The sequence below is a fragment of the Brachypodium distachyon genome, chromosome 2 (assembly GCF_000005505.3).
Source record: "Brachypodium distachyon strain Bd21 chromosome 2, Brachypodium_distachyon_v3.0, whole genome shotgun sequence".
Taxonomy (NCBI): domain Eukaryota; kingdom Viridiplantae; phylum Streptophyta; class Magnoliopsida; order Poales; family Poaceae; genus Brachypodium; species Brachypodium distachyon.
Genome location: NC_016132.3, coordinates 12,188,789 through 12,214,725, shown reverse-complemented (window position 1 = coordinate 12,214,725; position 25,937 = coordinate 12,188,789). Strand labels below are relative to the sequence as shown.

The following is a 25,937-nucleotide window of genomic DNA, read 5'->3' as shown; positions in this document are numbered from 1 at the left end:
GTTCTTTGTGCTCAGTTGGTTCAGAGATGGCTAAGAGGCAACGTCTTCACAAATAGTTGTCAAACTGCCAAAGTCTACCTCACCAATTCGGTCATGTATTTCATTAGAAGATCGATACAGAATGTGCAATGAATCAGGAACCAACAAGCGATCTCTCGCAAAAACAACACACGAACCCACAAGAGATGCGCGATAGAACGATGTACTCTTCGGATAACCCAAGGTAGGAAATAAGAACCATAACTGATACAGGACTATCTTTTTACACCATAGCTGACCCAACACTCAATCAGGTACAGAAACCCATTGAGTCCAATACTCTAGCAATCTTCACGACAGCACACATCATGTGAGATTTATGTACACGCATAGTGACTTTAACTTTTTGGCTGCTCTTGCTCATGCACAGACCTTTTGTTAACAATCACGATTTATTGTGAGCATGGATTGAAGCCCTGACTACATGATGAGCAGCAGGAGCTTTCTCGTTGATACGAATTTGTTCCGGGAAGTCCACACGAATTGATTTGAACTTGTAGCGCTGTTTGACAACAAAGAATTGAACATGCAAGTTAATGCTAAGCATGACATCACCACTAAAAATAAATATCATGTGCAACTAAGAAATAAGTAGTCATCGCAAATGCTGACACACAAATAAAAAGAATTTGTTTAAGAAATTACAGGGAAAAACTGTCAGTATGGTTACATTAGAAAGACCCGATTCTGGGCCTAATCAAGATACATAATATCGTCCTCATGCAAATGAAAGTAGATGTATTTTTTACTATCTCCATCTGAAAGTAGTTAAAAACTTTTCTAATTGACAACATACAAATTTATTTGGATTGGTCAAATGAAAATTGTATCCTCGTATTTGTGATGCAAAAATTCATAATGTCAATAATTTTAGTACAAATTTCTACTAACACATTCATATGGAAGGTATAAAAGTTGCACGGCGGAGAGTCGAAGACCATGTGTGGGACCCAAAATGACATCTACCGTTGAAGAGGGAGTACAAACTTTATTCAAGAACGAGAAACAGCCAGGGCAGCAGTTAAAAGAAAAAAAAAGTTTCTGAAGGTCCAAGTGACAAACTGCAAAAGGAGTTGGAACATAACGACGCTATCAAAGGAGTTAGAAGAAGATGAAGGTTATGAAGGTCTAAGTGGCAAACCTGTCCTTTCCATGATATATCCATGATTCTATAGTATGGTTCCAATAGTGCCACTCGATCACCTTCTTTAATCTACACCACAGAAGGATTACATTAGCAAGGTATAGCAGGAATTTACAAGTAGACGGTAATGTAATACCTCTATTTTTGCAGCTTTCACAGCAAAAACGGTAATGTAATACCTCTATTTTTCAAAGAACAAAATATTCAACAGTTCTATGGGATCTTACTGCTTCACTTCGTAGCCCATAAACTGATAGTATAAAATAAGACTGATCCAAATCACATGACAAATAATACCTGAAATAAGATTAAAAAAAGGGTTATCCCCTTGGAGTTTGTAATATATAACATGAAGCATATGAGCAAGTGGAGGAAAAAGGAGATACAGCAGTGTTTTTCTAGTACGCATTCCATAAAGGAACAACGATTATGCTAGTACCTATGAACAAGGTTGCTGAATCTTTAGCAGCAAGGCTGTCTAAAAATAATGCAGGACACCACATTGTGCAATGGAGATTTTCATAGCTTTCAGTTGAACAAGGAAGGTATTAGCTGTTATTCCATTTAATTTATTCAGAAATACTAGTTCGGCTTCGACAAATAAATGCTAATATCCACCGAGGTTGATTCACACCCTATATTATCTCTACTTCGTACCTATTCAAAAAGTTGTGAAAAAATTCAAAACATTTCATGGGTGTTACTCGTGCAAGTATGTCACTTGGAAAATCTGGTGCACAAATAAGACTGCATTTGTCGTACACAAAATTAACAAATTTTGCAGCTCAGAATATCATATTGTTCACTAGTCAGGATGTACCAATTTCCTAATTTTTGAAGAGGACACATGATTATATTTTTGCATCAAATTCCTTCTTTATTACAACCACGAAACAATCAAAATGTCACAAACTTTTAAAGTGGGATAACAGGTGAGAGTAAGGTGCGAATTAACCTGAGTGGAGGAAAGCGACTTTAGACATTGATCATACAGTATTATTTCTGCTATTTTATAATTGTTTGCAAAACTACTACCTTGAGAATAGTACTATCCCACAGTGGGTTGCCGTATACCGGAACTGTATATGCCGTACATGGGTTGTAAGGGCCCAAGTATATGCATGCCCTGGGGGGCCCACAGGAATCCACCAACCAAGGTGGAATACAACCCACGTGGCTAAGTCTTGCGAATATTTGGAAAGAAACCATGAGTCCTACTCATAAATGGTATGGAGTATGGAATCCTACTCGTACACGGCCAGGATACAACTCAGCCTCTTGCTGCAGGTCTCCTCCGCAACGGGGCGGCCACGGTGTTGTCACTGCCTGGCACCTACTGCGTGTCCACAGTGCGCATCTCTGAAGCCTGTCAGACGAACCCAGGCGGGAAGCCGCTTGAACATCCTCTTCTTAACGCCGACCATCGCTTGTGGTGGACAGTGGTAGTGAGGGGAAAGCCAGACGCAAGATGCCGGGAGCTCTGGATCATGCAGAGGAGTGTGGGAGCTGGAAGTTGAAGCGTCTGGTAAACTGCTAATCTCCCCCTCCATCACCTTTTATCGATGCAAAGCAACCGTTCGTTTTCCAAACTTTGCGTTAATCACGCATGAGGATCAATGAGCAGACGCAGTATCTCGAACAATTCGAGATGACGTATGGGACTGGTGATGTCACATCAAGCTGTAACATCACCCAAGATTAGTAACCATCAGCATCCATAAATTTCACAGATGTCGTCTCGCCAAACACGCAAGTTCGCCGTGTGGTGACGACGGGTCAAACTAGCTGTTTGGGAACTCAAGAGGCTCATTTCTTAGCCCTGAGCGGTCAAAATCCTTTGCCACGGCTTGACTAGCGAGTAAAGATGGAACTGATACTGCATCGAGTTCCTTAACGTGATCACTAGCGAGAAGGCACCGAGTTAATATGAGTTACTGTGGCTCAAGTTGCTGTCACGACTTGTTTTGCCGTCTCGACTTCATTACACATACTGATGGAGAGCTTGCCGATGGATAGTTGTACTACCATATACCATACCAGTATGTATATGTCTATGTACCACAACACTCCTCCCACATACAACTTCTTGTGCTCACCAGCAGCGACCCCAGTTCTAGCATGTTCATGACTTGCATGTGGAGCGGCGAAGCGGCATGAAGCAACATTGATGCAGATGGTTGTGGCGGCGGGCTGATGAGGCTATTGACGGGGGGCTAGGAGCTTGTGACCAAAGATAGAAAAGCTGGAATGGGAGGCAATAGTGTTAGGGTGGGTGGGAGGCTCTGACAGAGAGCAGCAAGGTGGTGCGAAGTTGCACCGACAGCAAGCAATTGTGGAACAGATTGGAGGCTTAATGTTAATAGAACAGCTAGATGTTTCCATTTGAGCTAGTTCAAATCGCTCAAAATCCTTACAAATTATTATCTGCGCCGCAGAGTAATTTTTATATCCGAGTTGCCATTGCAATTTGGCAATATGAACACCCCAGCACAAATTCAATTCGTGGTGTAAATGAACAAAAACTATTTCGGACGACAGGTGAAATTTGATTGATTATTTTTTGTTAAACATGAACAGAATTAGGTCATAAGTAGATTTTCACTGTCTACTTCCATTTCAGTTAAACCAGAAGTGGATGCTGGGAGAATGGAACATACTTCTGTAGCAAGTACCATAATTAATAATTCCTCTGAGTTCTCACAAAACGTCGTTATAACATAAATACTAACAATTCATGTTTACTTCAAAAAATGATTCCAGATGTTCCAAAGCAACAGTGTACAACGAAAAGAATAATCAAGTTATAATGGAGCAAGCATAACAAACATAATGAGTTTATTGATTAATACAACTTACAGTGGAGCAACATTGTCATGTCTTATCAGAAGAGCCACTTTCCCCAAAACAGCAACTGTCTTGTTCAAACCTTCTGATAGGATATTTATGGTTACTTTCTTGTGGGACAACTTTGCTATTATAGGATAAAGAGGAAAAGTTAAACAACGAATAATTTTAACAAAAGATGGTTTACAACTTCAATGTTTAAGTGCCAAAACGAAGTATTACAATTGACTTCACTCAAAGATGACACCGATGATGCTAGTATCGTGGGCCGTAGTTGTCTCTGTGCAAGAGATATCAAGTTAGGAACTTTTTTCCAGCGGAAAAAAATTAATTGAAAAGCACAATAATGGTGCACCTAAAGTCAATGCTTGGCATCATACTAATTGAGCGAATGAAAAATGAAATAGAGAAAATGATTAAGCATATGTGCCACATATATAAAAAAACGTATATGCTAAGGAGTTAAATCCCAAGAAACAGTTAACTATATAGACATCAAATTATTTTTCAAGGTAGGGGTAACCTGACAAGGGCATTTTCACACAAAAAATAAGCGTAGAACATATGATACTCAGATTTAAAGGAAAAGAAAAACAGAAATTTCTTAATTACTGAAACTGTAACAAGATTAATCTCATTTCGTATCATCTCATCTAGTTTGTGCTGAATATCATGAAAATAGATAACTTTGAGAATCTACAGATATGCATAGCCATTAGTAGCATTGTATAATACAGGTTAGTCAAGGTTCAAATGAGCCCAATTAGGTAAATTTTTTTAGTTCACGCCAAACCCTGCAGTCTGCAAGTGCAGACCATAGTTACGAAGTTACCTTTGTTGCATTATCTAGCTTATCAAGGATGCTGATGATCTTCTGAACTTCTGTATCAGCACTGAGACCAGGATCTTTTAGAGCTGCAGCTTCAAATCCACGAAGGGCACTTTCGTAGTTCTCTAAGTATTTTTCAGCCTGGAAGGAACCAAATATATTGAGGATGAAGTTCTTTGTGAACTTTTAGCTGATTTCACTACCCAGTTAATGATCTCAGATACTCACTGTGGCACAATTATAGTAGAGGTCAGGATTCAGTTTCATAGTTTCATCCTTCTCCTGGAAAAAAAGTATCAAAACAATATAAATGGATCACTATTGAAAAGAATGGAAATGTATATAAAAGAGGTGTTTCATGTCTCACTCTTCGTAATTTTCAAACTAACATGATAGTACATAAGCATGAAAGCACAGCTTACAGCATTTTGATATGCTTTGACCGAATGATGAAGCTTAGCATGATCCCAGGCGCCACTCACGAAAAAGCTTGTGAGGTATGCATTACCCAGATTATCTATACAGAAAAGGGCAAATGAACAAATTTTCATGAAATGGGAATGTCTTGCATAAAAAACTGAAAATTCATCTCAGAATAATCAAAGGTTGAAAGACAAGCATGGATTATTGCTTAAAATACTAGTCTCTGACAATCTGAGAATCAAAATAGTGAACCTATTTTTTGAAAGCAACATTTATTTTGCATAACCTTGTAGTGGTTCGATTTTATTTTATTTTTGTTAAGGCATGAAAACATATCAGCAATTTAAAAAAAGGCAAAATAACGGTCTGGCTATAATTTACCCAACCGGCTTAGTGCATGTAAGTGAGTATGGTTTGAGATGGTAAGAATGCCTTGCGGACCATTTTATCCACCAAGCCAATTCCCGGATATGATATAAATAGAGTGATCTTCCAGTATTAAAATTACTACTGCAGCAATTATTCTATCAAATTTCATTCTGCTGACAATTAATATCAAATACTATAGACTTGTTACTACACTTTTGCAGGAAAGAATGAAACTCTCGACAAAACATTTTGCAGCAGTTGAGCCATTCTTTAAGCAACACTGGCATTTGTCTGCTCCACACAGTAAGCCAATGTTGAATAATCTGTTTTGTTTAATTTCATATGGTTTTTTTTCGTCATTGAGTTGTACATCACTATAACATACATATGCAAAATAACCACAAATTGGCCTATTCAAGCTTTGTATTTAACAACATGGATGGTGGCAATTAAAAATTCACCTAAATTACCAAATACTTGTGTGTGGCAAACATCATTGCATGAGAGTAAAAGAGATATTATCCGGTAACAAAGTTCCTCAGACATGTCTCGCAAACAGATGTTCTAACATTCAGAAATGAGGGTTAGAATTACCATGTTGATAGTATACAGAAAAAAAAATCTCTTGATGCCCAAAGAGACAAAACATGCTTTGGGAGATTTAAGGAATATAAGAACATATTCCTGGTCTGAAAAACAAGTTCAAGGTCTAGAGTAGCCAGTTGGACTTCTGATTATGCATCCATAGAAATAACTCAAATTTGCGGTCATATCATGTATCGGTATCATTAAGAAAACATGATATCTAAAACTCTATTGCCCAGTCAAACATGATGTACATATTGCCCAGTCGAATAATCAATGCAGAAAGAGTTAAAATTGCAATACAATATTTTTATAATTGTCTGTTGGGTAAGAAAATTGCAACTGTATTTGGAACGTAAGAGTTCATACACCAGGAATTTCCATCTTTTATGTCCAGCAATACAGCTTCTTTTGCATGATTAATGCTCTCGTCCACTAAGAAAGCTTGGCCATCACTACCTGAAAAAGAAAACACAAAAAGATGAGTGCATATGAGAAAACTGCTGAGACAAAAGAAAAAAAAAAGCTATACCATAACACTAGGTGCAAGAGAAATAACTAAGGAAATCAACACCTAAGTGCGCACCAACAAAGAATTATGCAGGACTTTTGTGAAACAATTCTAATCAAACCATGTGTAGACTTTTTTTAGAGGGGATTATGCTGGACCTATTGAAGACATAAATTGAAGCTCATGAACCACCCAGAAAATTCTCAAACTTTGCTCAGCTTAAAGCCATCTACATCAAAAGGCAAGCGAAACTCTAGATAAGCTAATGTGCAAGGCTTATATAATTGAAAGGGGGAGAGATCGAAAGCACGAAATTTAATATTCTTAATCTGATATTGACGAGGACACCACTACTTTGGATATGACCATAAATACTGCATGCATTTATATTTTTCAGGTGATTTACTAACCTTTCTACAATATTTTATTTTTTATTGGAGACAAAAATACTTCACACATATTTATCTTCTGCAGATTCAATGAGCGTGTATGTATACATGCACATGAGGGTATATGTGCATATATATATAAGCTTGCCATGCTGTTTCATCAAGTCAAATGGGTGCTCCATGCCATTCTGAAATATGAAGCTCTTTGATGCAGCTACCCATTGCCTACAAGCAAAAAAAAAATAACACCTGATACCCCTTCCCCTTTCCCCTCCTGGCAGATGTTTGCTATTCAACTGAATCACTCCTAAATTGCTCGGTAAAGCAATCAACCATTATTGTGAGTATAATGGTGGTGGTTAAGTTCATTCAGCCCAAACTATCTTAAAGCTTGAGCTCAGGCCTGTAAAATTCAAGCTGAGAGCCTGAGAGTAGTGTATAAGACGGTGAAAACAAACAATTGCTGGTATTGCTCTCAGGGAGTCTTTTCAGCCTTTTCAAAATCTGCAGCACTTGAAAGTGGTTGTTTATTGGATAATGCTCTAATAAAACATCACCAGTATATGGCCTACTAATAATCTTGAGAAAAACTTGTTTACTGAACACTAGAGCAAAAGAAAAGTCAGGTTGAACTGATTGTTTTAAGTTTTAACCCATAATACCAGAGGTTTTTATCCTTGTATACAAAAAAAAGATTATGCAAGCCTTAGCATTCAACAATGCTATTAAGATGGTTGTATAGTCCGTAATAAAACTTCCAAAAATATCAGCTCAGGACTTACTATGTGATAGAAGGCATACTTACCTTGAGCCATACTTCTTTCAAGCATGGAGAGTTGACATAGTATTCTCTTATCTGAACCCTGCCAAATGAGCGTGATGGAGATTTTGGCAACATAGAGAAAGAAACTTAGTAATTACATCAGGTCAATTTACCTTGCTTAGTGCTGACAAGAAACAATTCTTCGCTGATTCCAGATCCCCCTTCTTCCAAATGCAGTTACCCAAGCACAGCCATGCATCTATAAGAGATGGATTCAGCTTTACCTAATATATCCAGTAGCAACATACGTTATTTAGGTTTCTAACAAAGAGAAACATATACACGGAATTGTGTAGTCTTCTGCTACTTACTGCTTTCGATAAATGCTCTTCAGCCTCCTTATGATAATCAGGGAAAACATCCAGTATTTTCCCCATCAAAAATTCATAAACAGCACGCTGTTGCGGTGATTTCCTTTGCTCTACATGTATAAAGAACAAGTTAATACAAAAAAAGGCGCAGCAGGAAATTTTCGTAGGAGACCAATTACAAGACATCTGATGAAGATAAATATGGACATATTATTACAACTAGAGATAAAAACAGTTTGTAAAGCGATGCTATTAGCCCAGATATGTTTCGGATAATGCCAGATATAAATAGTGATTCTTTTTCATAAGAAACAAATGTGAATTTGGTAGAGCACTACCCTCAAATACAATAGCAGGTTTGGCTACCTAAACATACAGAAGCCCTGATACCCGAAGATTCATCTCCCCGTTTCAGGGTGCACACACTTTTGTTTATGAAGACCGTAACTGTACTATTTTTTTTTCTAGAATGCAACCCAGTGGGTGCATCATCGATTAAAGAAGAAGGGCCAGAAGGCCGGTACAAAGCCGCAACGGCAACAACAATGCCAACAAGTGGCAAAAGGAAAAACCCACTCCACCGACCCTATCTAGTTGGGACCAAAAATTTCAGCTGCAGCCACAACACACTCCCTGCACAACACCAAGTCCAAAAGACGCAGATACTGCGCACAAGACCTCACAACCGCTTCACGCCCGCCGCCAAGCCTCTCGAAGAAGACTGCAACATCAGGACCGCCCCGGGCTTACCCACCGTCATGCCAAGAGAGAAGATCAGCAAGTGAGGCAGCAACGGGCCGGAACCGAGGAAGGGGATTTTCCAAGATGCGTCGACGAGGGGGGTGCATCGCGCCCAGAAGTCTAGCGCCCGAGGCAAGGAACCAGCACCAACACCCACGACCTCCATGCTCACTGAAAGGTTCCAAGGCCACCAAGACAACGCTCTCAAGAGAGGGAGACGACATTGCAGCGCCGCCGTTGTCTGGTCTAAGCACCAGACCAAGGGTTTCCCCCGGTGACAAAGGACGCAGGAACCGCAGTCAAGCCGCAATGACACCTTCAAGAAGGCCATGGCGCCCGCAGACGTCATCGTCGTCGGCGTCGGCAAGCAACGCAGGGATTTCTCCCCGGCCCATGACTACGAACCCCGATTCCGTCCAGGCGGCCGAGGGGATCATGCCGACGCATCCACTGCCGAAGGAAGGAGAAACCAAGCTGCAGCCCCAATCTTGGTCCGCACTAGCCAGGGCCAAACCACGCGCACCACCGTGCAAGACGCAACAGCAGCCGCAACACCACCTGCACCACCATGGCAGCGCTTCAGGACACCCGCAGAGCCCCGCGCCCACCGCGGCCGAGAACCAGCCGCACCACAGCAGTAGTCGCACGCAAGGGCCAGACGCGCCTCTACCATGCGTCACAGTGCCGCCAGGGCAGCCCATCCCTGGATCGGGTGGCACCACCACAGATCTGACCACCGAGCTGCCACCGCCGCAACTCCACGCGCCAGTGGCCTCCTCGCGCCGCCACACCGCAGATCCGCGCACGCCAGCGCCTCCACGCACCGGCGACCACGCGCAGCCAAGCCAAATCACATGCCGCAGGGCAGCAACGGCGGCGCCCAAGCCCTGCTACCCACCGCCGTAGCGGTCGGGACCCGCCGACGACCGCGCGCCGCCAGCCCCTACGCCACTGCCACCTGCCCGCACACCTGTGCAGCCAGCCTCTGCCGCCGCACACCCGCGCGGCCTTCCTCGCGCCCCCATCCAGGGCCGCCGCCTGCCTGGCGCACCAGCCACCACCGCGCTGCCCGCCTCCGCTTGCCCGCATGGCAAGCCGCCTCCCGGAGAAAATCTCCAGCCGGCGACCAAGGGAAGTGCCTCGCTGCCGCCGGCTTCCTCCGGCGACAGCGAGGGGAGAGGGAGCCTGAGGAGGGTGGGGGCGCGGCGGCTAGGGTTTCGCCTGAGCCGCCCCCAGGAGCGACGTAACTGTACTATTGGATGAAGTCCATCGGCGACTCATTCGCCCCCAGTGATCTCATCTTCTCCGGCGAACCATCCACCTTCTCCTCTTCCCACAACTTGCCGGAATGAGCAAAGACAATGGCGCCGACATCTTCTTACCCTGCACTCATGACCACTTGTGGCACCTCTGACGACGACGACAGTCGCTTCGATATCTCTGGTAAGTACCCTGCAATGCATCCTCCTCTCCTCCCAAAATCTAGGGCTTCCAGTTCTTTTGTTGAGCCGCCCCTGGTTCTCCTCCAGTAATTAATATGCATGTATATTGTGGTGTGTAGAGTAGGGTACTGAGTTGCTCCAAAATCGTGCAGGTTTCGCATTTGAGATAGTACTGCTGCTACTGTTACTAGTAGCTAGCTAGTACTCCCTCCGATCCTAAATTCTTGTCGTTGTTTTAGTTCAAATTTGCACTAAAACAACGACAAGAATTTAGGATCGGAGGGAGTAGCTAGCACTGCTGGAAAAGGATTGTGTATTATGTTAGATACTTGTAAAATTGACAAGAATTTCATCTAGATGGTCGCGAGTTGAGCTCCAAGTTGGGGATCTTATCCTGCAGTGATTTGATGGTGCTTTAGTACTAGAAGAACCTTGTGCTTCTTTGATTAAATTGCTGTCAGCAAGTTGCAGTTTCTTGACTGAAATAGTGTTAACAAGTTAGTACTTCTGGATTCTAGTGTCTTGTCCTGAAATTCCTGCTAGCAAGACTTGTGGTTTTTCAGTTTATACTGGCTTGGTGATACCTGTCAGTAGTGCATCCTGATATGGGTCATTTGGGCATAATAACTAATTTATTTAGGAAAACTTTTGGCATAACTAATGTTGAAGGGGAAGATCGAGGGGTTAAAGAATGCTGGAAACATAATTTTGAAGATCATTCCCAAAGATCTTACCACCCCGCCAATGATCTTAACTCGTCGACAATTGAAGCGATCAAATTCACTCTATGTAAGTATTATTGCCAATAGAATTGCGTCCATGGACAGTGTGAGTTAACTATGTTAACCATGCTTGTTCTTTTACTAGCCCAGGAAATTCAGTATCAGTGTGATTTTGCATTTTGACCAAAGTGAATGCCGGTGCGAAGTTAGTGGGGTTGGGGTAGCATTTTCAAATTGTTGTATTAAAGTGAACCGATGCCGATTTGTGGTGCCTGCAGTGTCATTTCAGATTTTAACTTATGAGTCTACAATTAGTAATAGAATTGCACTTCAGGATGGCTTGGACGATTTTAAATATAGATATTATTTTTTCTGAAGATATATAGATACTAATGTTTTTTCAGCTGTTTGATTTTTTTTATAGATCGCCACCTTCCTGGCCCCCTGGGTAAGAGAGGGAGAGGGACAAGTTCCAACTTCCAACAGTATCTTCTGCTCCGAATTTGCTAATAAGTAGAGAGAACTTTCAAGGCATTGTTTAGGTTTATTATTCTGGTGCTTGCTAGAAATGCTCCGTATAGGTGAAAGATGTCTTAATAATTCCTTGGGTTAATGTAGAAGCATTACGGTTCAGCCGGAGTCTGCTCATCACTAAAAAAATTCTCATGGTAAGATGAATTTACATTTGAATTAGTTCCCGTACAACCAAACAAGACCTGATGGGGCAGCTGATGCTCTCCCAAAACGGCCGTTCATGAAGCACCATACGCATGATGCTGGTGCTGTATGGGTTAATGATGTGCCGTATGTGATTCGGCCCCATTTTAAGACTAGAATCATGCTCCATGAAGAAGGGTTAAGGTTTGGAGGGTGGGAAGTGGGGGTGCGTACCCGCAGGGAGGGAATCGAGGACCGCGAGGGCGGCGTCGGCGCAGGCGCGCAGGGCGGCGGGCTTCTCAGTTGGGTCGCGAGGAAAGAAGGTGTCTCGGAGATGGTACAGCTCCTCCACCGTATCCGCCGTCTTCTCTAGCAGCGTCCGCCTCGCCTCCGCCACGTGCTTCCCCTCCCCCTGCTGCCGCTGTGGTTCGAGCCCCGAGGCGGAGCTGGCCGCCGCGCCGCTGGCCTCGCGCCTCATTGATTTGATTTCCGGGCGCGGCGGTGATGCGATCTGAGGAGGCCCGAGACGGGCGGGCCGGCGGTGAGAGGGATGGAGTAGTAGGCTTTATGACTGTAAATGGAATTTTAATTTAGGTTTAACGGATTATGAGGATTATTTTTAGCAAAAATCATCAATCGAAAACAATACTGTACAAATATTGAACGGTGGAGTTCAAATATATTGTTCCCCAATTAAGGTGGTCCCCCGCTGTCAGATCTCGTTTGTCAATTAAGTGCATTCCGCAAAAAGTTAGATTTAGTGTTGACTTTTTATGTTACTTAGAGTGAACGGTGATGTAACACGTGCAATGGTTTGTGTATTTAAATTGATTCTACATGATTTGTTTGCTACAACCAAGGAATCAATGCATGTTGCAACCATACACACATCGAAAGGATATGGTTATGTTTGGCGTGGTGCGAGGAGTGAAAGCGTCGAGCAAAACTGAAGGTGGAGCAAGCACTACCTGCAGCGGACGAAGCACGGATGTGGCTTTGCGAGCTCGGTGCGGTGCAGCGCTTTAGAAACTATGCAAACTGGTTCGAGAAAAAAATAACACGTGTGCACAGAGAAGATGAGACGGCAAATGAGGGTAAAAGAGTGGTTCCCTTGCACCCTCACCACTTAAAGGAAGAGACGGTTGGGTGGCATGACATTTCGCGCTCCTGCACTAGTGGGCGGTACAAATATTTTCACGCTCCCTCACCCGTTTCGGCCTAGGTTTGCAGCACTTGATCGACCTTGTCGCACCAGTGGCACCCGGGGCGCAACCGCTGCGCGACGCATGGGCCACCTCGCTTGGTCCCCGGAAGGATCGCACCCCGGGCAGCTCCTCCGCGCGAGATGCCTGGCAAGTTGCCAGCCCGGCGGGGCTAGCCGGGTTGCGGGGGTTTGCCTTGCGGGGTAGCAGGAGGAATCCCGCCTGAGCACTTCCCGGGAAGTTCACTTGCCGGGAGGGTGCTCTCGGGCGCAAGCAACCGTTACAGAGGCAGGAGCGAGCGGGAGCAACCTCGGTGCCACGTGGCACCTCAGCGGGCACGCTGCGCGCGGGTCTCGCCAGGACGAGGAGTAAAGCACACTCCAGCATTTAATGCTCCGACCAAAAGGGGATTCCCTATCCTTTCAGCCAACAGTGACCCGCCTGAGGTAAATTTCAGGCGCCTAGACCCCTAGCTGCAGGGCTGCCTGGTTTGCATGCAAGCCATCGCACCGAGGGGGAGCTGCCCTAGCTCCCTGCTCGCCATTTGTCACCCACGCACCGTGGCACCTGTGGCATCCCCTTCAGTATAAAAGGAGGACCCCCTCCAACGGTCAAAGGGTTGGACCAGTTCTCAGTTCACCACTAGCAATAGCCCAAAGTAGCAAACGGTACTTAGCCGAAAAGAGAGAGAGCACCCGGGGACTCCCCCCGGCAACCTGTAAACCCCAGTTCTTTGGCTAATAACAAACTAGAAAGCAGAACATAGGGTTTTACACCTCCGGATGGCCTGAACCTGGGTAAAAAGTGTTCCCGTGTTCGTCATGCTCATACGCTTTGCATTGGCCCCGCCGGTGATCGCCGGAGCGATCCCCGTAGCCCACTACCCCTAACCTAAAAGGGGCTGCTCACGCATCCCCGGTGTCAAAGCCCCGTGCTACGACATCTGGCGCGCCAGGTAGGGGGCGCGAGAGGAGAGCTCGCCGATGACCGCCGGCGCCGTCGTCTACGTCAACATCGGCCTTGTCTACCCCAGTAGCGGAGCCAGCCACCATGCCTCCTAGGCAGGCCGGTGACTCCCGGATCGACCTGCGTGAAGCCCTAGCGGCACACACACGGTCGCACCTCAGGAGAACCCTGAGCCCTCAAGAGTGCAGCAGTCGCAGCTGCCACCCCCGCCTCCTCGGCCGTCGGTAGACAACCGGCTGAGGGGGACGGCGGCTCCCAGCGCCGGAGCCAGTCGCGCAAGTGGCCACGGTGCTGCCCGCGCCAGCCAGCGAGTTGAATCGCGGGCCGAAGACGCGCCGTGGCAGCCGCGCCATGAGCACACTGCGTCGCGAGCGACGCCGACGGGGTCGCACCCCACTCACCCGGGTGCGCCAAGGGATAGGGTGGAGGGCAGCCGGTCGGAGAATCGATTGCCCCCAGCCCAAACCCCGGCAGAAGGCATCATTGCCGCGCGAGTCATGGTGCGGTACGAGCCGCAGCAGGGCACGCCGGCACACGAAGCGTGGAGCGCAGAGTTGGACGCACTCCTCGCGCTCACCGCCCCGCAGCCACAAGGCGAGGGCGCCCCGGCTGGCTCAGGCCGCGGGCAGAACCTAGGGCGTGGAGACGCACCCCGCGCCTTGCGACAGGGACAAAACCCTCCCCCGCAGGGGGGCCAAGGAGGCGGGGATCCGGTGGGGTCCTCGGATTCGTCACCAACCGTCACGCGGGGTGACGCGCGCGCCGTCCTGAACGCCCGCCAGCAGGAGGATCTCCGCCCGCGCCTGGAGCGCCAGCGTCAGCGCGAGGTAGAGCGCCCGCGCCCGGAGGAGCAGGAGGATGCTCCCATGGGTGCCGAGGATGGATGCACCGCGTTCACCCGCGAGCTGTGCCGGGTGCCCTGGCCCCGCAAGTTCCGAGCGCCGGCGCTTGGGACGTACGACGGGACCGTGAACCCGAAGGATTTCCTCCTGACCTACACGTTGGGGATGCACACCATCGGCGCCGATGACAAGGTCAGGGCTAACTGGTTCTCGATGGTCCTCAAGGGATCAGCGAGAACGTGGCTGCTCAACCTGCCTGCCGGGGGTGGACCTGCACGAGCAGTTCGTGAGCGCGTTCCAGGGCGGCTACAAGCGCCCGGGAACCATGGCAGAGCTGCACACTGTGGTGCAGAAGCCGGGAGAGACGCTATGGAGCTTCATCAACCGCTTCTCCAGCCTCTCATACTCCATCCCGGAGGCGAAGGCTGCTGCCATCGCCAACACCTTCGCCATCAACGTCCGTGACCCCAAGATGCGGGAGAAGCTGAGCACGCACCGGATCCGGACGAGACAGGATCTCTACGCCCTGGCGCACAAGTGAGCCATGGCCGAGGAAGGGCTCTTGGCGCTCGAGCTTGCAGCTAAGGCTGCCGCGAGCCCGGCTAAGGGCTCGCAGAAGAAGGGCTCCCGGAAGCATTGCGGGAAGCAAGTCCTCGCCGCGGAATCGGGGGCTACCGCGAGGCCTATGAAAAAGGCCTCATCCGGTGGCGGGACCGGCGGCAAGCCAAGCGACGCGCCCCGTTGCCCCATCCACACCAACGCCACCCACGACGGACAGGATTGCCGCATCCTGCAGGGTATCAAGCAGAGGCGCGAGCAACGCCACGAGGAGCGCCGAGCGGCCGGCGCTTGCTTCAACTGCGGTGACATCGGCCACCTCTCTCGGGACTGCCCGAACGACCCCAGAGCGGGGCCGAAGCCTGCTGGTGGGGGCGCCGGCAGGGAGGAAGCCCAAGGAGGACGCGGCCAGGCCCGTGCCGGCAGGGAGCGCCCTCCCCAGGGACGAGATAAGGCTCGCGTTGAGGAGCAGCGTGAGTTTGATTGCAGCGCGGGCGACGAGCCCGGCTTCCAGGAGCCCCGCGGTGTTGCCTGCATCCATGGGGGAGCTTACGCCCTCTCATCCCATGCCGCGGTGAAGTGCCTCACCCGGAAGGTGTGTGCGCTGTTGCCGGACGCGGAGGCGCAGCAGCCGCTGAAGTGGTCGCATGTGCCGATCACCTTCAGCGCCGATGATCACCCAGCCCGGCAGCTGGGTTCCGGGGTTCTACCCTTTGTCATCAATAACGTGACAGTGACCAAGGTGCTGGTCGACAATGGAGCGGCGCTGAACCTCCTGTTCGCATGCGCCCCTGCAGCGAAGAAGGCCCGCGCTGCCCTGCAAGGACTTGTCGGGGGAGTCGCAGGCTCGAGCTCATGCCCCGGCAAGAGCTAGAAGCTCAAGGAGGAGGCCGCCAAGGTGAAGAAGCTGCCCCTCCAAGCCGGCAACGAGGAACGCACCGTCACCGTCGGTGCGAACCTCACCGCCGAATAGGAAAGCGCCCTCGTCACTTTCCTCCGGGAGAACGCCGACGTGTTCGCTTGGGAACCGTCGGATCTCTCCGGAGTCCCTAGGGAGGTGATCGAGCATCGGCTCGCGGTGCGCCCAGACGCCCGCTCCATCAAGCAGAAGATCCGCCGGCAAGCACAGGAGTGCAAAGATTTCATCAACCAAGAAGTGGACAAGCTCAAAGCTGCGGGGGCTATCAGGAAAGTACTGTACCCCACTTGGTTAACCAATCCTGTTGCAGTACCCAAGGGGGAAAATAAACTTTGCATGTGTGTAGATTTTACTGATCTTAACCGTGCGTGTCCAAAAGATCCTTTCCCTGTACCTCGCATTGACCAAATAGTAGATTTCACAGCCGGTTGCGATTTGCCGAGTTTTTTCGATGCATTTTCCGGCTACCATCAAATTAAGATGGCAGTCGAGGACGAGGAGAAGACGGCGTTCTTCACCCCGGTTGGCTGCTACGGCTACACGTGCATGCCTTTCGGGTTAAAGAACGAGGGCTCAACATTCCAGCGTGCGTTGCGCGAGTGTTTGGGACCCCAGCTAGACCGAAACATAGAGGCCTACATGGACGATATCGTCATCAAATCGAAGCGTGGGGACTCGTTGATTGGTGACCCGCGAGAAACGTTCGATAACCTCCGCAGGATCAAGCTCAAGCTGAATCCTGAGAAGTGCACCTTTGGTGTGGACTCGGGCCAGCTTTTGGGTTTCTTGGTTTCACACAGAGGGATTCAAGCCAATTCAAAGAATATAGAGGCTATCGAGAAAATGGAGGCTCCCCGCAAGGTAAAGGACGTCCAGCGCCTCAACGGCCGCGTTGCCGCGCTGGGGCGCTTCATCTCAAGGCTAGGCGAGCGCGCCCTGCCCTTCTTCAAGGTGATGAAGAAGAGGGCCCCGATCAAGTGGACCCCTGAGGCTGAGGTGGTGCTCCAGGATCTGAAGCAGTACCTGAAGTCGCCGCCCGTCCTCGTCGCCCCCAAGCCGGGCGAGCCGCTACTACTCTACCTAGCGGCAACTGACCAGGTGGTCAGCTTAGTGTTGGTTGCCGAAAGGGAGGGAAGACCACCCGGGGCCTGAGGTTGTGGGGCAGGGGGCGGAGTGGCCCACAGCAACCGCCTCGGACCCAGGGGTCAACGCCAAGCCTGCGGCGCTGGCGCCGCGCAAGCGGCTTGTGCAGCACCCGGTGTACTTCATCAGCACGTTGTTGTGCGATGCCCGTACACGGTACCCGCAAGTGCAGAAGCTCTTGCTGGGGATTCTGCTTGCGTTGCGCAAGCTGCGCCACTATTTTCAGGCGCACCGCGTCAGGGTTTTGCTTCGAGCGAGCCCTCACCAACCGTGAAGCCACGGGAAGGGTGGCCGAGTGGAGGATGGAGCTGTCAGAGTTCGGTCTGCACTTCACCAACACCAAAAGTATGATAAGCGCGGCTCTGGCGGATTTCGTTGCGGAGTGTACCTCAACCGACGTGGAGGAAGAGGAGCCGGAAACCAGCCTGCCCAGCAAGCTGGATGAAGGCCATTGGGTTCTGTACTTCGACGGAGCATTCAGCCTGGAGGGGGCTAGCGCTGGAATCGTCATCGAGTCGCCTACGGGCGATCAGCTAAAGTTTGCCATCCAGCTCGACTTCCCCAACTCCACCAACGACACGGCCGAGTATGAAGGATGGCTTGCCGGGTTGCGGGAGGCGATTGCCCTAGACATCAAGCGCCTGGTTGTTCGTGGGGACTCCCAACTCATGATCAATCAGGTTAACAAGGACTATGACTGCCCGCAGTTGGCAACGTACGTGGACGAAGTCCGCAAGCTGGAACGCAAGTTCAAGGGTTTGCGATTTGAGCACGTCAAGCGCAAGGATAACTTCGTGGCTGATGAGCTGTCCAAGTTGGCAGTGGAGCGCCGGAAGGTTCCGACGGGGGTGTTCTGGCACTGGCAGACCATGCCTTCGGTCGCCCCCAAGCCGGTTGAAGGGGAAGCCCCCCCCCCCCCGGCGACCGAAGGAAACCTCCCGGCAGCGGAGGTCCATGCCACTGGCGTAGTGGCATGCGTGAGAAGGGAGACCCTGCCTTGGGCGGTGGGTATTGCCCGCTATCTGAAGGGAGAAGCCCTCTTGGAGGATGACATTGCTGCGGAGCGCCTACCCCGGCAAGCCAAGATGTACGTCCTGGTGGACGGGAACCTCTACCGGAGACGTGCTAACGGAGTGAAGCTCCTCTACGTGCCCCAAGACGAGGGGCGCGCTCTGCTAGAGGAGGTACATCGAGGCACCTGCTCGCACCATGTGGCTTCCCGGGCTCTGGTCGGCAAGGCGTTCCGGCACGGCTTCTACTGGCCTACGGCGTTGGCTGACGCCGGACAACTGGTCAGGACGTGCGAAGCATGTCAATTCCATGCAAAGAAGAGTAACCAGCCGGCGCAGGCCCTGCAAGTCATTCCATCCTCCTGGCCGTTCGCGGTCTGGGGGCTGGACATCGTCGGCAAGTTGCCGAGAGCAGTTGGCGGCTACGAGTACTTGCTCGTGGCCATCGACAAGTTCTCCAAGTGGGTGGAGGTGGAGCCAGTAAGGAAGGTGACCGCACAGGAAGCCATCAAATTCTTCAAGGGCATCGTGTACCGGTTTGGTGTGCCCAACGGCATCATCACCGACAATGGCACACAATTCAAGAGCGCTGTGTTCCAAGCCTACTGCAGGACATGGGTAGCAAGATCCACTTCGCTTCGGTTGCTCACCCGAGGAGCAACGGACAGGCGGAGCGGGCCAACGCAGAGGTGTTGCGAAGGTTCAAGACGAGAACCTTTGACAAGCTCAAAGGCCACGGGAAGCCCTGGGTCGAAGAACTCCAGCGCGTGCTATGGTCGATCAGGACCACACCTAGCCGGGCAACGGGCGAAACTCCTTTCGCCCTTGTCTATGTGGTAGAAGCGGTGCTGCCCCTCAAGCTCAACCATGGATCCCCTCGGGTACGCGCGTACGGCAACAAAAGCCAACACGAGCAGAGGGTTGACGATTTAAACTTCATCGAAGAACTTCGATGCCGGGCTGCTGTGCGAGCTGCACGCTACTAGCAGGGACTCCGCCGTTACCATGACAGGCGGGTCCGCCCCCGGGAGCTCGAGATCGGAGACCTTGTCCTGCGCCGGATACAAGCAACGAAGGCCGGGAACAAGCTGGCTCCGAAATGGGAGGGGCCCTTCCGGGTAATGCAGGTGACCAGGCCGGGGGCTGTCCAGTTGGAAACCGAAGAAGGCTTGCCGGTGCAAAATAGTTGGAACCTTGAGCACCTGCGCAAGTTTTACCCGTGAAGCAGCGGAGCCCGACCCACAGGTGATGCTCCGGTAGCATACCTCTCGAACTAGCGTAAACGGAGAACCCCCGATTGTAAACCGCTAGTTTCTATGAACAAAGATAAGTTTTTCCCCTCAGTTTCAAGTTGCCTCGGTCATTCGCATGTTTCTCCTCCTTCTGTCTCCTGCTTTAGGTGCACAGAAGTGTCTTTCCATCCTTGGTTGTGAGCAGGGGGCTGCCGGGGCCTCAGAAACAAAAAACCCGCTGCCGGATTGCTCCGGCACGGGGCCGTGCCGTTGCCGGGCTCCCCGGAACGCACATCACGCAGAAGCTGCGTCCTGGGATAGAAAAGTGCTCACACCCAAGTTTGGTATCGACCTTTCTATGCCCGGGGCTGGAGGCACGAGGGTTACCTGTGATTTATCCATGTTGCATCTTTTTCATGTATTTCGAAAAAATTTGCAGCATCCTAGGCTCCGTAAGAATCTGTCATGCAGGGTGAGGACGGAGTTGTGCGCACTGTGGTGCTCGTTGGTCGCTCACGAAGGGTGTCATTTAGCGGTGCCCGGTTGTGCGTAGCAACCACACTTCGAGGCTCCCAACGCACTCCGAGGATCCTGCAGCCGGAGGGAGCCGCCACGTGTGCCACGACGTCTTGGCACGCGCGGTGGCAAGGCCCGTACCGTGCGGCAAGGGGTGTAGCACCACGTGTGCCACGGCGACTAGGCGCGCATGGTGGCAAGATTCTTTACTGCGCCTATAAAAGGGAGCGATGGCCATGGAGCAGCTCAGAGCGAAGCTGGAAGACGGCCACAAAGGCGAGGGAGACCACAGAGACGCGATGGTGGTGCATGCCATCCGTGCTCGGCGCTGACGGGTGTACTACCATCGCGTCCTTGTCGCACCCCTCCACCAGGCTACTCCAGGGCGAGGGGTGCCACGGAGATGCAGTGGCGGCGCCGCCACCGGCGCTCGGCGCCGACGGCGGCCCCGCCACAGCGTTCCTGCCGTATCCCTCCAGAGGGTGCCTCAGGGCGAGGGTTGCCGCGGAGGCACGGTGGTGGTGCATGCCATCAGCACTCAACACAGATGGGTGCACTGCCGCCGTGCCCTTGCCGCACCCCTCCGACAGGCGTTTATCAAGCGAAGGCTGCCGCGGAGACGCTGTGGTGGCGCCGCCACCGGCACGTGGCGCTGGCGGCGGCGCCGCCACAACATTCCTGCTGCATCCCTCAAACAGGCGGGTCGGGGCAAGGGCGCACTGCCGGAGCGTCCTTGCCTCACCCCTCCGGCAGGTATCCCGAGCGCAAAAGAAAGAACAGCTAAGTACACGATCCTGGATGCTGAACTCTCCGATATTTAACGTTGGCTCGCTAGCGTGGCTCGAGCCCCCCGTGTGGTTGGAGGGTTAGAAGGACGCTTGCGGGGCGAGTGCGCTCCTCGTGCGGCTTGCGGGTCCATCCCGTGAGCGCACGCTTGGGGGTGAATGTCCCGCAAGCGGAGTGCCTCGACGCTGCCGCTTGGCCCCAGGTCGGCACTACGGGTCCGTCCCGGGTCCCTGGTCCGGCTAAGTGTGTGGCGCGTGAGTCCCCGGCAACACAAGGCATGACACACGAGGGCCGAGAGATCCACCCCGCGAGCCAACCCCGGGAACGAGAAATGAGCCCTAAGTAGAACCAAAGAACGAAATTCTTAAAAACAACAAGCGGTTACATGTACTAATGGAGCTTTAAACTTTTGAACGGCGCCGAGCGCCACACTGATAGGAATTAAAGGTAAAACGAGGACCGACAGGGAGTTGCGGCGACTAGTTGCCGGCGTCTCCAGCTAGGGGCTCCGGCTTCCTCTGCATCCGGTCTACCACCTCGTCGACGAACCCGCTCACTGCCTGGTAGTGGGTAGGACCGTCCTCGCTGCCGGACCAGGCGTCCAGCTGCGTCTCGAAGGGGAAGTTCGGTGGTGGAGGTGTACTCGGGGGAGGATCGTCCTGGCGATGTCCCTGACACACGTGGCGGTCTCCTGGTCGCAGAACTTGGAGATCCACACGTCGAGCGCCCCGAGCTTCCCCACCAGGTCGGAGAAGAACGGGATCAGCGTGCTGACGTCCATGCCATCCACCTGCGCGCCCAGCAACTCGAATCGCGGCAGCAGGTCGCGCACCGCCTTGGCAATCTTGAGCAGCTTCAGGGTCTCCCTCCGGCGCTGCTCCACCAACGTGGCATGGTTGCTGCGCGCCAGCGTCACAACGTGCTTGCCCTTGCGCACGAGGTCCGCCTGCCACGTGATCTCCTTGGCCTTGGCCACATTGTCCTCGCCGGCCTTGACAAGCTCCTCCCGGGAGGCGGCCAGCTCGGACTCGAGCTGGGCGCTCTTCTCCTTGGCGGAGTTGAGCTCCTTCTCCCGCCGGACCGACGCCGCTGCCGCGTCCTCCGCCGCCTAGCCTGCTCCTCCACCTTGGTGCGCAGCCCCTGGAGCTGGGAGAGGTAGCTGTAGACTAGCTCGCTCTTCTCGTTGAGGCGAGCCTGGGCCGTAGCAAGCACCTCCTCGTGCTCCTTCCTGGCCTTCGCGTGCGCCTCGGCCAGCGAGTCCAGGGGCTGCCGGTGCTCGGCGCGCTGGGCCTCCAGCTGCCGATGGAGCTCCGCCTTCGGGATGACCGGCACTGTGGCTTCGTCCTTGGCCTGCCGGGCTAGGCGCACTTCCTCCCATAGCCGGGAGAGTTCCTGGTGCTCCCTCTCGACGGTCTGCCGCACCTCGCCAAGTTGGCCCTTCGCGAGCTCGTGGCGCTCCCTCACCTGGTTGAAGGAGGTGACGAATGCCAGCAGCTGCTCCTTCATCGTGTCAAGATTTTGGTGCCCTTGGTCGTAGACGCTCGGGTCCCAAGTCGGCCCAGGGAGTACGCCGGAGTTCGGGCCGAGAGTGGCTGCGGATGACGATGAGGCCTCCGCCGCGACTGTTTGGCCGGGGAGGGCGTCATCCGCTTGCGGCGGAGCCTGTCGCTCCCCTGCCGCAACCTCCTCCACACCCGCGCCCCTGCAGGAGCTGCCGTTTCCCCGGCAGGAGGCGCATCCTGTGGGGTCACCGTGGGATCTGCGACCCCAGTCTGCACGGCCCGGGACGCGCTGCCAGGCTGTGCCTCGGACGCGACGGCGGGCGCCGCCACCGTCGCGTCCGCCGCAGGGGAGCTGGGCGCAGGAGCCCCTTCCGGCTCCTCCCTCGCCCCTGCGCCCTCGGCGTCAGCGCCGAGGTCAACCACCATGGCGCCTTCCCCCCCTGCGGGACGCAAGGGGGCTCCAAGTACCTTGCGGGGCCGTTGAACTTGCGGGAGGGGCCTCCTCCCCTCCAACTCCGGCCCCTGTCGCTGGGCCGCCTGCCGCGGGCTGGACTTCGCCTGCGAGTTTAGAAGGTGATGCCGCTGCAGGTAAACGAACGGGATTAAGATGTGCCATGGGATCAAGGAGGGGATCGGTACCTGTTGCCGGCTCCTCCTCCACTGGAATTGGGTCGGCGGTGGGCGCAATGGCGGCACCGCCGGCCCCCGTGCCGGCCCGGAGGCGCATCCTCTTGCTCGGCGCGGCGGGTGGCGAGTCGGCTCTCCCCCGCTTGCCGGCTCCTGATGGGGTGCCATCCTTTGGGGGATTGAGCTTGAACTCGAACCCCCGGAAGAGCCCCCGCTTAGGCAGGGCCGTGGGCGCCCGAGGGGTTGCCGCAACCCTGGGTGCCGCCGAGGCCGCCGCAGCGCCAGTGGCCACTGTGGAGGAGGCCGCCGCGACGGGCGCCCTTGACCTCCGTAAGATCAGGGGTGCGTCGTCGTCTTCATCATCCCCGTCCACCACGGGGATGACCGCCCGGGTCCCGGCGACCCGGCCCGCCTTGTCGTCGGAGGATGGGATGTCGGGCCCGCTGACCTCCGACTCTTCCCCGCTCTCCTCGAGCACCCGCGTCCCGTGGGGTGTAGGCGGAGGGGGGCGCGGGGTCCGAGCGGGGGAGTCAATCATCAGCCCCCACTCGTTGCAGGGCGGGTAGGCGGCGATGATGTCGTGCAGCTCCGGAACGCCGGTGTGGAGGGAGAAAAACCCACGCCTGGATGGCCTCCGGATGCACGCTCGCTTGATGAAGGCGTATCCTGTCCCCGGACCCCGTGTACATCCACGCGGGGCGGGAGCGAAGCTGTAGCAGCGCGATGCGCCGGCTGATGGAGGCGCGCGCCACGTCGAGATCAGTGAGCCCTGCTAGCCGCAGGGCCTTGATCTTCGTGACGATGGGGAGGAGCTCGGCGTTGCGGTGGTAGCAGTTCCGCCAGGTGTCGTTGGGCACCGGCAGCTCGGTGGGCGTGAAGATGAACTCTTTGGGTTCCTCCACGCGGCCCCAGCACCAGTCTGCCCGCCACTCCTTCTCTATCTTCTTCTCCGACCGGACGATGAACTCTGATTTCATCCGGTCGCGGGCGCGGAACACCACCCCCGATGACATTGCCCCCGCTTGCTCGATGCGGGGGTAGAAGTAGTGCCGGAATAACGCCACTGACGGCATTACTCCAACGAACGCCTCGCAGAGGAACTGGAAGACGGCGAGGAGAAAGAGGGAAGCGGGGTGGAGCTGCGCCACCCGGAGCTGGTACGCCTCCATGAGCGCATGGAGGAACAGGGAGTACGGGGGTACCGGCTCGGCAAGGATGAAGCGCGCGAACACCCGGAAGTTGTTTTCCTGGTGGTCAGCGCCGGCGGGGAAAATGAGGGTCTCCCTGTACTCGTTGAAGCGTGAGGCGACGGCATGCCGGACCTTGTCCGGCGCCTCGCCGTTGTAGCCAGGCCGAAAGAAGGCGCACGAGGCCCTCAACTCCCTCCTTTTCTGATCCTTATCCAAGACGGGCTTCTAGGAGGCCGTCTCACTCCTGCCGGCAGCAGGCCTCTTGGAGCCTTTCCCTTTCTTGGGAGCAGGGGGCGCCATGGGAGGTGTGGGCGAAAGCTGGCCGAAGGCAGGGATGCGAGCAAGATTGGAGACGAAGGGGAAAAGCAGGGGGAGGGGGCTAAGTGTTTGCTCCCTAGCACAGCGGCGGGGTCTTATAGCGCCCCGGCACCGAGCAACGATCGCTTCCGCACCCTACGGGTGCGCAGAGATAACTACGCCCCAAGAGGGGATAATGCAGGACGTGGCCTTAACCACGCATGTTTAATGGGGAGGTTACGGCGGAAATCTCGTGCCCATTACTCTGTGCGTAACGGCAGGGCCCCGAAGCAGCTCGAGGACCACGCGTCGGTTAAGGGCGTAGCCTGGCAACCGACCTAGGAAGGTCCTACCCGGGAACAAGCGTTGCCGGCCCACGCCCGGGGGCTACTGTCGCACCAGTGGCACCCGGGGCGCCACTGCTGCGCGACGCATGGGCCACCTCGCTTGGTCCCCGGAAGGATCGCACCCCGGGCAGCTCCACGCAAGATGCCCGGCAAGTCGCCAGCCCGGCGGGGCTCACCGGGTTGCGGGGGTTTGCCTTGCGAGGCAGCAGGAGGAATCCTGCCTGGGCACTTCCCGGGAAGTTCACTTGCCGGGAGGGTGCTCCCGGGCGCAAGCAACCGTTACAGAGGCAGGAGCGAGCGGGAGCAACCTCGGCGCCACGTGGCACCTTAGCAGGCACGCAGCGGGGGTCTCGCCAGGACGAGGAGTGAAGAACACGCCAGCATTTAATGCTCCGACCAAAACGGGATTCCCTATCCTTTCAGCCAGCAGTGACCCGCCTGGGATAAATTTCAGGCGCCTAGACCCCTAACAGCAGGGCTACCTGGTTTGCATGCAAGCTAGCGCACTGAGGGGGAGCTGCCCTAGCTCCCTGCTCGCCATTTGTCACCCATGCACCGTGGCACCTGTGGCATCTCCTTCAGTATAAAAGGAGGACCCCCGCCAATGGTCAAATGAGACTCTAGCCAAATACTCAGGACTGAGCGGTACAGGTCTAAGGGTAAACTAGTTCAGGACTGAGCGGTACAGGTATAAGGGTTTCGATGGCTGGCTTTTCAGGGTTCACAACCCCTCGGCCATGGGTTCCCTCAACTGCCTGAAGGCGCTGCTGGACGTGGATATCTCGGCGGGGTGCTGCGTGGTGGTTGGTGCTGGTCAAGGAGGTCTGGATTTCCCCTATGCCCATCACCACCGTTGTTCCCACCTCTGGCACCGCCCCACCCTCCTTCTCCGGTGCCCACCATCCTCCTGCACCTAGAGAAGGAGCATCGAGTATTCCCTTCCCTACCACAATCCATCTCCGCTAGCCACC

At 52.9% G+C, this 25,937-nt stretch overlaps 1 protein-coding gene across 2 annotated transcripts; it reads right to left on the bottom strand.

Annotated features, from left to right (window-relative positions):
- Window positions 1–75: 75 nt before the first annotated feature.
- LOC100828790 (tetratricopeptide repeat protein 5) lies at window positions 76–12,392 on the bottom strand. 2 transcript variants are annotated; one of them, XM_010232621.3, is made up of 13 exons: window positions 12,064–12,391; window positions 8,268–8,377; window positions 8,070–8,180; window positions 7,939–7,996; window positions 6,603–6,692; window positions 5,279–5,373; window positions 5,085–5,138; window positions 4,860–4,997; window positions 4,250–4,307; window positions 4,040–4,154; window positions 1,411–1,480; window positions 1,181–1,252; window positions 76–541 (listed from the first exon to the last, which is right to left on the bottom strand). In XM_010232621.3, the coding sequence occupies exons 1-13, from the start codon at window positions 12,305–12,307 to the stop codon at window positions 425–427; spliced, it is 1,332 nt and encodes a 443-aa protein (XP_010230923.1). In that variant the 5' UTR covers window positions 12,308–12,391; the 3' UTR covers window positions 76–424. The 2 variants fall into 2 exon arrangements, with proteins under 2 accessions (XP_010230923.1, XP_024315538.1); XM_024459770.1 differs by lacking the exon at window positions 6,603–6,692 and having other exon boundaries at window positions 12,064–12,392.
- Between the last annotated feature and the right edge of the window lie 13,545 nt (window positions 12,393–25,937).

What these genes read in the sequence shown, in the direction of transcription:
- LOC100828790 (XM_010232621.3), bottom strand. Translation starts at nt 12,307, where the DNA reads ATGAGGCGCGAGGCCAGCGGCGCGGCGGCCAGCTCCGCCTCGGGGCTC. An exon ending in TCTACTATAATTGTGCCACA is followed by an intron (nt 4,998 to 5,084) that starts GTGAGTATCTGA and finishes GGTTCCTTCCAG; the next exon opens with GCTGAAAAATACTTAGAGAA. An exon ending in AGCTAGATAATGCAACAAAG is followed by an intron (nt 4,308 to 4,859) that starts GTAACTTCGTAA and finishes TCTCTTGCACAG; the next exon opens with AGACAACTACGGCCCACGAT.